General features: G+C 39.4%; 1 protein-coding gene across 1 annotated transcript; it reads right to left on the bottom strand.

Moving 5' to 3' along the window:
• Positions 1-1,368: 1,368 nt before the first annotated feature.
• On the bottom strand, positions 1,369-11,229 carry LOC116674656 (transmembrane channel-like protein 6). The gene is given in 22 exon segments (XM_032507021.1): positions 1,369-1,534; positions 2,534-2,609; positions 3,668-3,746; positions 3,924-4,100; positions 4,889-5,022; positions 5,109-5,184; positions 5,263-5,358; positions 5,452-5,549; positions 5,727-5,817; positions 6,655-6,818; positions 7,414-7,557; positions 7,861-8,005; positions 8,087-8,295; positions 8,375-8,538; positions 8,541-8,601; positions 8,604-8,639; positions 8,733-8,820; positions 8,898-9,006; positions 9,102-9,248; positions 10,372-10,546; positions 10,549-10,633; positions 11,107-11,229. Coding segments are annotated over 21 exon segments (2,403 nt in total). The 5' UTR covers positions 11,157-11,229; the 3' UTR covers positions 1,369-1,534; position 2,534.
• Between the last annotated feature and the right edge of the window lie 1,801 nt (positions 11,230-13,030).

Below are 13,030 nucleotides of genomic sequence, written 5' to 3'. Positions count from 1 at the left end.
GAGAAATTGTTTACCAGTTCATAATTTTCAGCAAAAGCAGCAATGTAATCTTTGGAAGACTGGTGTACACTATTGTTTTAGATGTCTTCACTTCCATTATCTGGAAGGGAAAATTGGTTGGAAGATTTTTTTTTTTTAACACTGTTCTTGTGGAGAGGATCACAAAAAAATTTAATAATTTCAGAATGTTTTAAAGGTATATAAAAGTATAATTGCGTTACAGTGTAGCGTTACATGTATGTACAATTAGGAGAATACATTTTTAGCACATGAAATCAAGAAAGCTGGTACTTACCAGAGGTCATTATGGAGATGTTTAGCAACCCGCTCTTCCAAGTAGACCAACTCCAAGTACAGAGTAACTAGCTGTGTAGTGGGTTCATGTATTGGGGGTTTTCTTGGGACGTTTACTGGAACAAGACTGAGTGGCTAGTCAAAGAGTTACCCCACTTGTTCAGCCGCCATGGGAAACGTGTAAATTGTAAAATATTAAAAAAAGAAAGAAAGAAATTGTTGACATTATTGAGCACTTGGTGATGGAGCTGCAACCTTAACAGCAAGCTTGTTTGATGTGTGACATCACAGTACAGGTTTTTGTTATGATTTCCGTTTTGTTTCCTGCTTCTTTTTCAGCATTTGTTGTTTTCTGTTCTCCTGTGTTTTCTCCTTGGTCTCGTGTTGTTCTTGTTTCTGTTTTTTCCTGATTCTTTTTCTGCATTTGTTGTTTTCTGTTCTTCTCCTGTGTTTTCTCCATGGTCTTGTGTGGTCTCTTGTGAGTGTCTGTACTTTCTGTTTCCTGTTTTATTTTGACAGTCTGTTTTCTGTGCTGTCTTGTCTTTAGTTTTACATCTATGGATTCCTTATTGTATTCCTTGTTGAATAAATGCTCACTAAGAACTCTCCTGCCTGCCTGTCTGAGTTTTGGTCCTCTATTCCCTACACGTCACAGATTTTTAGCTGTGGTCAAATGGATAAAATGGAATCTATTGCTTACCCTTTCCTTTTTTGCTCTTTTAAAAAAACACCAGCTTCGTAATCATTTATCATTGAGGTATTTGTTGCATGATTTATTTTTTTATTAGCATACATTAACATTTTAAATAACAGTGACTGTTAAAATCTTATCGTGACGCTTCAAGAAAACATTTTACAAGCATTTTTCTGTGTTGGGTGCTTGTAGGAAACTTTAGAAATTTTATATTTAGAAATTACAAACTACACTGAGACAGAGGAACACATCCAAGAACCAAAAGATGGGGAGGAGGGAGACAAAACAAATGCAGAATCAATCACATAAGCAGACACAAGACAAGGGACAAGCACATGCGAACGTTGAAGGAAAGGCTGTAGCACAAGTCTGCAGGCCACATCTCAAGGATTCAATGATGTTGAGCCAAGTGTCCAGAGTCTTTCCAAGTTGCTCCATGAATGCACGCTGTAGAGCTCCATATACACTACATCCAAGAAGGAAAGGGTCCATGTACAGACAGGTCATGAGATGGTTTCCAAAAGAGTGCAATGATTTTCTCCGCAGCTGTAAGACCAGTAAATACAGCATGTTTGAGTTCTAGAGAGCTGAAAGGCTGACCGATCATTCAGAATCAAAACATTGACAGTAACATTAATCAAGGCAGACATTTTGGATGCAGTATTGTTCCAGAACCAACCAGGAGAGTATGCCTAGATCATGTGAAGATACCCTGTGCTTTTATTGGGCAGAGAGTGCATAAACAACTGTTAATTATTTTCATGTGGAGCACGTGCTTGGAGGAAACTCAGGGCACAGCTGCAATAAGGTTGTTGCATTTAGTAGTTCATGTTGATAGCAGTGTGTAGCCTATATATCATAAGCAATGGGTGTTATTTCCCAATCGTCTGGCTGTGGAAGCAATTGTTTGACAGGGACAGATCACAAAAATATGAAATTTGCTTATGTTGTGGAGAATGACATGTTTAGGCCAATCAGATACCTTTTCAAATAATGGGACAGTTGCATGTGTTGAATTTTCCAAAATGCATCAAGAGTTCCTCATTCCAATAACCCATTAGATGTGTTCAAACTAATTTATTTTCATACATGTTCAAGATCATTACTCAAAAAGCATTAACAGAATTGTGAAAATAACTACACAAAAAAAAAAAATAATCCTAGGAGGTATAAAAAATATTAGTGCTAACAACCGAGATTAGTTTCTCCAGTACATTAAGAACCTAAACATTATGTAATATATTTGACATTAATACACTTTACTGTGACTGGTTTTGCTTTGACTTGTGTTCTCATTGTAGCGGACATTCCATATGACGTTGCTAACCACCTGTCAATGCCGAGACGCTTGTCACTGCTAATTTAATATCTTGAAGTTTGCATTGCTTCAGTGTGTACATTTTTACAGCTACAGACCGCGGGGAAGAAGAAAACTGTTGTGTTAATATAAGATTGTAAGTGAGGTCATTTAAAAAAAAAAAAAGCAAGCAAACAAAGACTGTTACAACCACAAAGAATATACTGTACAGCTTTGAGACTACCTACCTTAAGGGCTAACCAGACCGCTCCGTTCATAAATGGCTTGCAAATTGGTGATGAGAAACTTTTTGTCTTTACCCTCCTGTACACAAAAAATATTAATAACATATTGCACAGTTATTGGTTTTTAATTGATCCTTTGGACTTTGGTAATTACCTTACTATACCTCTAGTGCCACCATGCTGTTGACATTTTTGTTTTTTCATGGCAACTTTTGGAAGGATTGTTATGTAATTTGGCAGAGATACCCATGGTGCCCCAAGAATGATTCCTACCGACTTTGGTGATCCCCCAATTTATCCTCTAGTGTCACCAGAAGGTCAAATTGTTTGGTATTATGGACTGGTTACCACTGGTGTCTCGCTCAGGATAAACTAATTGTTTTGGTATCCTTTAATCTTTCCTCTAGTGCCATCATCAAATCAACATTTAACTTGTCCAATATGGTGTATTAGCGACTACTAATGGCATTTCCATCTGCCTCAGTTGTAAATGTCTTAATGAGCAGTTGTTTGCATTCTGAATGCAAACAGTTGCACTTTAAGACAATTTATACTAAATTACGATGGTGAGCATTTTAAACATTAAACTGCTAAACCTCAGCATGGTAGCATTGTTAGCATGCTGACATAGGGTTAGCATTTGGCTCAAAGCCTAAGTACAGCCTACAGAGCCACTAGCCTTCTACAGTCCTGCAATAGAGAAAGCTGCAGTTTCAGGACCACAGTGGTAGGACCGCATTTCTACGACCCTATATGCAAGTCAGCCTTATTGTCAATTTCTTCACATATACTAGACACACAGAGGAATCGAAAGTTTGTTTCTCCCCATCCCCACGGTGAAGAAGACACATTGCAGATAAGAGACATTCCTACCACAGAGGAAAAACCAAAATGCTGAAACAGCATTTCAACACTAAGACAGTAAACGGCAACAATATTTACAGGACAAAACAGTTAGGGTAACTACATTATAGCATTTACACAAAAAAAAAAAAAAAAACACTAGGGTCCTGGGAATGTGGTCCTGAAACTGGAGTTTCCTCAATTACAGAAACATGCTCGTTAGCATCCCTGCTAGAAAAAAAAGAAGCATAGACCAGCATATATAGCTCTATACACTTGTTTGATTAGGCATACATTTTCAATTTGCTTTTCTAACCGACTGATGATTCTCCTTTGGCCATCAATAACCTGAGAGTGAAAATAAATCACCATTCTGAAAATACAAAAAAACATAAGAGATTAGTTCAAATTGAAATAGCAAACATTATTCAGACACAGTCAATGTTTCTAGAAGGCAGATACTTGGTTAATAGCATTACCACCACGATACACCAAATAACAATACTACAAAGAAAAATAATCATAAAAGGATTACATCCCCACCACTTACAGAAAGACTCCAGTGGCGAGGAATAAGAACAGTGGTTTCTCCACCAGAGCATTGTAGGCCCGACTGAGCCAAGACAGAATCGAGTGGGCGCTCTCCAGCTCGTGGGCCCACAGCTGCCTGGACTGAAACATTGTAGTGAAATTCCTAAACGGGCCGCACCTTGTCGAGGGTTTAATCCTGTGGAAATCAGATTGATTTGAAAATTTGGTGGAGTTTGTAAGTATTTGGACAATAACAACTTTTCAATTACTCCAAAGTCAAGCACATTGAATTTAAAGATGAGGTTAGCTTGGGCTATTCTATATCTGTGTTAACAGATCACATAAAGAGAGCAGAAAGAACAATGTGTGCGTCCATCACGCAATACTTTCCCTAGCACATTCAAGTCAAGACAAAAATCACTAAAAGGAATATTGTGCGACATGAGAGTGGTATCAATGTTCTCATCTAAATGATGAGAGCCCAAAATGTGCTGACTACTTTGAGCTGTGGATTAATACACATGATTAATCAAGGAATATAAATCACAGAGTGTAACTCTGACGCCAATTGATGTGTTTATTACAACAGTGGATGTCTATGGCACAAATTTATAGCAATTTAGGCACACAAACTTACTTGTTAGTGGTGTAAATGATTGTTGGTTTTGTTTTTTTCTCCATGGGATATGTGACAAAAACACATAGCCCATATATAGCCCCGCCAACAAGGATAGGGTAATATCTAGTGTTTGTATTTATTAGGAACATCAGCTGATCTAAACATGGTGAAAGTGAAATGGGATTTTCCTTTTAGTCACGGTTACATTTTCAATTTAACATACACTTTGAGTACAGTAAATGCCTGGAGTATATAGAGATAGACAGTCATTATGTTGAAAGCCTGTTTTCAGAAAGCTGTGTGTCTGAGATGGACTTCATGCTTATTTCGTCATTATGAGAGGGGACAGTGTTTGTTGTACTCACGTCCAAATTGTGTAAGTGACAGACACGACAACGCCAAAAAATGAGGGGAAGCACAAAAGTGAGATGAAAAATGTTGTCATCTGACTGGCCCTCCAGGGCTTCCTCGATGCCTGACAGTTCAGCACCAGACTTCTCTTTGGAAGGAACCAGAGGAAGAATGTGAAGTTTGTCAAGCAAATCCGTGTCTGCACAACGTTGACACAACACCTGCTGTAGTTACCTCCTTCATGTAGAACAGCACAAACAGTTTTATGATCTGGACTGCGGGAAGCAGTGGAGCAAACAACACCCCGAGCCTGGGAAGAACTGAAGATTAATGTTTATTTAAACTTTTATTTGTTAAATATGAGCCGGGTGTAATGTTGCATCATTACCAAGTAAGGGTTTGTCCATATATGAGTTCCAGTACATTACGAGCAATGTCAAACACTGGCTTCCTGTTCCTTTTCAGCACTTGCTTGGTAAATAGCCTACAGGGAAGATGCAAGAAAACGTTCAGTGAACAGTTTTATAAACGGCAAACAACAGAATTAACGTGATTCGTGGTTAAAGCGCTAACTTGCCTCCACAGGAACTCTCCGAAAAAAGTGTAAATCACTGTGAAGAGAAAGTCCATCAGGAGCAAGCGATACAGTTCTTGCCCCACAAAGCTCTCCCAACACTAAAGGACAACAGAAACATTATTTTAAAGATCACATCATAAGGGAGAATTGGGACAAAGCCAAACCTGTAATCACTTAATGTGTCCAAATCTTTTAGGATGAAGAACATTGCACAATTCAGTGTCGCTCCACAACAACAATTACGAGAAGTTTAAATGTATGAGATTGTTTTTAACCTGTAAACCACGACTTTCTGCTTCCACAGCAATTCTCCCCAGCCAGCGGAAACACAGTACTCCAACGATGCTGACCTTCAACAACAGGTTCCTGAGGGAAAAAAAATGATTAGACAGCAGCCTTGATTATTGCTAGAAGTTATATTTTAAGGAACGGCCGGCAAAAAGTGGACAATTGGATTGTGGGCTGGCATTCCAGTTGGCACTGGATATGGGCCATTTTGCTTTCATAACATTATTTTTTCAGACCAATGAAAAGAACACCACATTTAGGCATTTACTGTTAGAATTAGTAGTTCATTCTATGTTCATTTTGCTTCCGTTTTTACCCTGTTTTTAATCCGTAGCGCTTTGTCATTGAAAAGTGCTCTACAAATAAAATGTATTCATTATTATTACCGTCTTCATTGAGGGTATAGGATATAAGCCATGCATATAGAGCTCTAGGATGCCGGTTCAAATTAAACTCTGATTTTACATTACGTCTTTAAAGGCTGTTTTTTTTCCAAAGAGTTCTTTCTCATAATCTGGGACATGTAATGATGAATTCAGGTGAAACATAAGGGAAATACAAAACAATATCACATAAATATTCTCTACACTAAAATAATACTTCATGAAAGGAAATTGAAGAGGGATAATTTAAGCTAAAGTTTATAATAAGACAATGAAAGCTCTTGATTCAAACAACTGAGTAAAATGATGATAAAGATAACATTTTTTGAGTCTATGTACAAAAAATTGAAACAAGTGGAGGGAACATGTTTTGGTCTCTCACACATATTTGTATGTGCTCGTTATTTTTTTTTTTTTTTAAACCTGCCAAAAAATGCCAAACGCCACAAAAACTTCTATGCAAATAAAGCAATAATTAAAAGAACATTTAAACTAAAACAGTTGCTGTGTTTCATGCAGGTCTTTTTCTCACCTGAAGATGGAGACATAGACGAGGACACTGGGTGAGTCATGATTCTCGACCCAAGCACACAGGTTGAAGAGGCCCGGGAATGACAGGTTAATGCCTGACACCACTGCAGGCAAGAGCAGCAGCAGCAGCTCGGTTTCTCTCAAAGGACTCCGTTTAAGAGCATCCTGTGGAAGAAAATGGACAAATGACTGCAATAACTGCTGACACCTCACGAGAGAAACTAAAGTTGAAAAGACCTTTGAATCCGATTCTTTTGGGAACAACAAAGTAACAAGTTAGCTTCAATTCGGGTATATTCAGAAAGCAAAATCCCAGATTTCAGTAAGTGTGGAAACAATCACTGGCTAACTGGTCTGTTCTAAAATAGAAAGTAGCATATCTTGCTCTCAGCAGCACACTCTTGTGTTTTGGGTCTCTGGCAGTGTGTGTGCAACGCTGAACTGTTACTAGTTCCCTCAATATTTTACCAGTGGATTAAACTTGGCATGTCAGATGAGGATGCAGGAATTTCTCCAGAGGAAGAAATAGTTTAGGAACCACTATGTTGAATTTAAACTCTTCCTATGTCAAAAGAAAGATTGTTTCTGCTGATGGTCACGCTTAGCAGTTTTGTAACAACCCAGCAGACAAAATAAGATGTGTTAAACATCTACCAGCAAAAAAAAAGAAGTAGATAAACTGCGGTTGGAATGTACTTCTTTATCAGAGTTGTCTTGAGTAATGTGCATGAAATATAACTGGCGGCACAGCACTTCTAACCTCTGATAGGTAGTGGACTGCCATGGCGCCCAGGAAGATGGTTGCCAGACATACAGCCCACGCAGCCAGGTGCACCATGAGACGGCAGAGTCGCTGCATGCAGCTTTTTTTATTTTCTCTATGGAACATCTCAGACAGCAGTTCCTGTTGGAAGAGCAGCAGTTTGTACAGCTAAACAGTCACATTGGGGTGTGGAAATGCATAATTAAAAGCTTGCTGCGTGTCAGATATTGATCACTGAGGATCATCAAAGATGATCTGCTTTAGAAACTCAAACTTCAAAAAAAAAAAAAAAAAGTGTAGCCAGTTTGTTGATGTTTTAAATGATGAAGCTTCTATATCAGGAACTGTAGAATCATTCTTGGCTTCTAAAATCAGTTTGTATTTATATCAAAAATGAGTTTCTCTCTTAAGTGAGTCTAATTGAATATTCAAATTATTGCTTACTTTGAGCTGAGTACTGATTTTCTCAAACTGCAGTCTGACAGACGTCTTCTTGCTGACTTTAAAGTCCCAGGAGCAGAAAACCTTTACCGCCAGATTCCCATTAGACTTGAGGACATGAAAGCCTCTCCCAAAGGCCTTGGACATGCTGTATGAGAACGCAGATGAAGTAAAATAAGTTCTATAAGTTACATTGATAAGTCATTTTGTAAGTAATCTATTTTCCAACCTGTACACAAGGATAATGCAGATTGTGAAGAAGGCGATGGGGATGGTAAAGAAATAGGCTGCAGGTATACAGTACGGCACTATCTGGGGCTTGTTGGAATCAGAGACTGGCAGATGAGGGGATTCAGCAGTGGAGTCATTAGCTCGACGAGTCTTGAAAACGGTGTTGGTGTAATAGCCATAAAACATCACACTCTGAGAGAGGTAGCCCTGCCAGAGACACAGAGATTTGATTTGACTGACAGTGCTACAGAAATAAGCATGCTCATACTGCTGTGGTGGATCTTACAGTGCCTGTGAGAAGCTCAAGGCCAGTGAAAGTGTTGAGATCCGTGTCATGAGGATGGAGAGGAGGGTTGACGGCTTGAGGGAAGACCAGGAACAGGCCGTTGATGAAGAAGAGGAGGAGGTTAAGGAGCAGAAGGGTTCTGAGAAACAGGAAGTAGGAAAGTACCCCGTTCCGAAACGTCCGCTCAGTCTCTTTATGGGTGAATGCCACAGCTGGGAAGAAGGTGAGGACAGTGTAGGCAGCTAAACAGACAGTGACGCCAAGTCTGGGGAGGGAAAAGAAAAAAAGAAAAAAAGAGTGAAGGACTGATACACAAACAAAATGGTTTATATCTTACGTAGCACACTTATGTACTCACCCTTGAAATGGACATGCTTAGACGAGTGTAGCATGGGATGTTTCTGTTGATGAGTGAACTCACAGCTACGTCACTAAAAGCAAGTTTCCTGATAAAAGATAAGAAGTTACCACAGTGCTTGTGGCTTTATTTTGCAAGTCATTGAATGTTCATTGCCACATCTACCTCACTTCCATTTTATCTGCTAGGCTGAGCGGCGAGGCTCGCAGCTTTCGCATGCGCTCGCTCACTGAGAGGCCTCGGAGGACGGACACCAACTGCTCCTTCTTGTTTTCTGTAAAACAAAACGATAGAAACAACCACGTTACACATTCAACGAGTTGCTGCAACCTGCAGTCAACACTGAATATCAGTTTAACTTCTGTATACCCTCATAACTGATTTCCTCCTCGATACTGGCCTGGACAAAGTCTTCCTGCATTGGTCTGGAGGGCTGAGAAGAATCTTGAGATGAAGTCTGCTGTTCCTGAGACAAGTTTCTGGCATGCTGGGGAATTACTGTAGCACTATTTATCCCTGTGTGGACAAGGAACAGTCACTTTAATAGCTAATATATGTGTATAGATTGTAGCAGATGCCCGGACTTAGTCTCGCTTTGCCAGATCATGCTCCAATGTGCGCTGAAGGAGGGTCTGGCCACTCAACATGCAGTAGCATCATAGACAGTTAAATAAGTAGCATTCAGGGATGGGAGGAAAACATGCTGTGGTTTAATGGCATTTCTTTAAACCAATCAGAATCGTCATGGCGGTGCTAAACTCTGCACAGAGCCCTGCAAATACTTGTACGAGAGAAAACTCAGATTGGACAGATAGTCTAGCTAGCTGTCTCAATTTACCCTCCAGAGATCTGAGGAACAGTCAACAATAGTCCTCGTAAATTCACCAAATTTAAAATTCCAACAGAAAGAAAGGGGACGGAACTTACAGTGACCTTGTGTTGGCTCTTCTACCTGTTTTTTTAAATAGTTAGTAGCCCACATTGTGATATGTTGTCCTATTTGGAGCACTGGTAATCTTGAAAACTGTATCTAGATCAGGGTAAATCCAATCCAATGTTGCTCTGAAAAACCGACATAAAAGTAGACGGATTACCTGATCCTGAATCGCAAAAAAATGGGATTTCCAAATCCGGATCATTTTGATCCAGATTAAATGCTTTTAACAACTGGCCCATTGATATAGACTACCCGGACACAAACCTCTCTCCTCTATCAGGAGGTTTCGGTCAATCAGACCAAAACAAGTTTCTTCCCCTCTGCTGTTACCCTTTTCAACAAGGCCCCTGGACCCCCACTGACATTGATTCTTACCCCCCCAACCTGTAGACACTACACTTTGCATTAATCTACACACTTTGACTATACACCTGACCATTGCATACAGTACATTATATATTTTTGGCACAGTCTGCACTAACCGTTCAGCCTCTTTTTTCTAACGTTAAGCTATTTTTCTTTAATTTTTGTCATATTTGTTGCTGTTTTGTTTGTTTCATATTAAAGTTTAATATGTTTTTATATATGTACAACCACCAAGGCAAATTCCTTGTAAGTGATACTTACTTGGCAATAAATACTGATTCTGATATCAACATTGCAAAGAAACCAACAGGACAGTAGAGGAAGGTTTCATCTCACCAGCAGTGCAACTGGGCATTGAGGCGAGGACCTTTAAGGTAGCAGCTGACCAGTGATGCCGCTGTAGAGAGTTTATCTGCTTCCTGTCGAGTGTCGCATCTCTCACATGGCCACTTGCAGTAAATGGCAGATGTTCTGTATTTATACGTGCGTCTTCCCTAAAAACGTCCATTTGTGGGTTTGAGGACACCTCTGGGTGCTGAGTGCTTGCTCTGCAACAGGCTGGAAAGAGTCCTGACATGGTTCACTTTCTCCCAGGTTCCTGAGGGAGAGTAACCATCAGAACAAATATGACCCAGAGTCCCCAAAGGCTTTGGCCCCGAGCACCCTCAGTGTAGGAGAAGGGACACATTGCATCTTAAATATAGCTTTTATTTCCATGGAGAATTTCTATGCAGAAAATTTCTCATTTCACACAAAACTTTTCCTACTGCAAATCAGATACTTGAAAGTCTCTGAATGCTTTCCAGTTCCAAATACTTAAGAGCAAGATGCCTGAAAAAACAATAACACAGAGCTGAGAACATCAAGAAGACTGAACTAGTGTCTTAGTAACACAATTTGATTAAAGAAAAAGTCAACCATCAGTGTTTATTGATGGTAACATCTGAATTAGTGCCTCCGAAGACAAAATGAAAACAAATGTGCAGTGGAAACAACAGTCGGATACAACCATATACAGTCTATGGGTACAACTAAACCACAAAAAGTAAAGAAACTCTCAAAAAGACTTACTCAAAGTCAGACTCGGAATCCGTTTGACAAATGTTGACACTGTATGCCATGGTCCTCAATGACCTCTGTTTGTTGAAAACACACAGCTCACAGTAGCTTAGACTTTACAATCAGTCACATTGTTGAACATTGAAGCAGGCTATTCTTGGCTTTTTTGTCAAAACCCATCACACCCACACCCAAACCCATGGACTTCTCTCTCCACTCTGTCTGTGTCTCTGTCTCATCACAGCTGTGCCATATTTGCATTGGTGCCAAGTTATCCACCTGTTACTGATGAAGTGCAATCGAAGAATCGCCAACATACCTTGTAAATAAATATATCTAATGTAATACTAATTGAACAAGTTCCACTGCAAGTGTCAGTGTGGTATTATTTTCTCGGCTTTGATGAAAAGTGGAGTTGATGTTTGACCAGATTAACCGGAGTGTATTAGTGTTCACTGCCATCCAGTGGTCATATTCAAGAACTACAACACTGCGTTCAAATAGTCAAACTAGCAACAATGTTGGAAAACACTACTAGACTAGTACTGCCTAAAGTGAGCACCGGGTGAGTCTATTGTCAGGGTCTTTTTTGAAAAACCAGGATCCAGAGGAAATAAACCAAAATATAACGTAACTTAAAAACAGACTAAACAAATGCCTTGTGTGATTTTCTAGGGTTTGAAATAAATGCGGAACTTAAATAACCAAGACCACATATTTTTTGTGTATTATTATGTTATTATTTTTATCTAACTATTATATTTTTTTTATTTATGTTAAAATTGTATATATTTATAGGTGTTACTATTACTTAGAGGTATTGTTAGTAGGGGTATTATTGAGGGTAGTAATGAATACTACTAACATTACACTAATGTTAATAGTAAGCCTATCTGGATTAATACATCAGATTTGGAAATGTTCTATGGTTTTAAGCCTGTTTTATTGAATGTCATCTCTGTGCTGTTGTATTTTGGCAAATTTCAAAGACATCTTTTATCTGTTAAAATATGTAGGCCTACCTTTGCACCTTGTAAATAAATAGCCCTGTCATGTTCCATTCCCAGTAGCCTCATGCCTTAGTCTACCAGGGGGCTCAAAGACACTGCTCATGCCTAGAGTTACACAATGGTTCTTTTTTTCTTTGAGGTTTTTGCGGCAGTTGGCCTCCACACTGTGTTATCACCTTTAGATTTTACTCTCCCTCCCCATAAAAACTAATTAACAATTTCCTATCTTGACCATTCTATAAAGGCCTACTTAACATTGCTCTGCTCTCCTTGTTTTGTGTCACCATGTGTTGACTTTCCTGTGTAGGCCCACATGTTACGCATGACAGAAGGACATGCTCTATTATAGCACAGAGCACAAGACCCACTGGATGTTTTTTAATGAAAAGTGTATAGGTTTGGTTGCCCATTTCTCGGCCTACTTGCTCTTTCATTTTCTTCGCCTACTTGCTCTTTCCGTTTTCTTCTCCAACTTCTTAACATAGGCTACCACTCTTTTTTTGGATTAAGTATAAAATTGCCAACACATATTGTACCTGTTTTTTACTGCCTCAACCGGCTACTCGCTCTTTTCCGAGGAGACCTGAATGTGCTGGGACCATAGACCGTTACAGTCTATGGCTGGGACCCACCAGCGTTATTTTTTCCCTCTGTCTGACCATTCTCGAGTTTAAAGCATTAAGGAAAATTAAATGTTTCTTTTACGCTATATGCACTTGATATTTCCGGTTATAAACAATAGGCAATGGCAGTTTACGAGGACACCAGAACGCATCAGAGCAGGGGCGGTGTTTGAAAAGTGTTCAGGAAGCTGTTTAACAAACGAAACTGTACCAACTTTGACAGCAAGACTCTTCCAGCTCGTCTGTAAAATTGTTTGACAGGCATTATTGGGTGAAAATGCAGAGGCAGTGCTTACGGGGCGT

Source organism: Etheostoma spectabile, unplaced genomic scaffold (genome assembly GCF_008692095.1).
Source record: "Etheostoma spectabile isolate EspeVRDwgs_2016 unplaced genomic scaffold, UIUC_Espe_1.0 scaffold00000964, whole genome shotgun sequence".
Lineage (NCBI taxonomy): Eukaryota > Metazoa > Chordata > Actinopteri > Perciformes > Percidae > Etheostoma > Etheostoma spectabile.
This window is presented reverse-complemented; position numbering and strand designations above follow the sequence as displayed.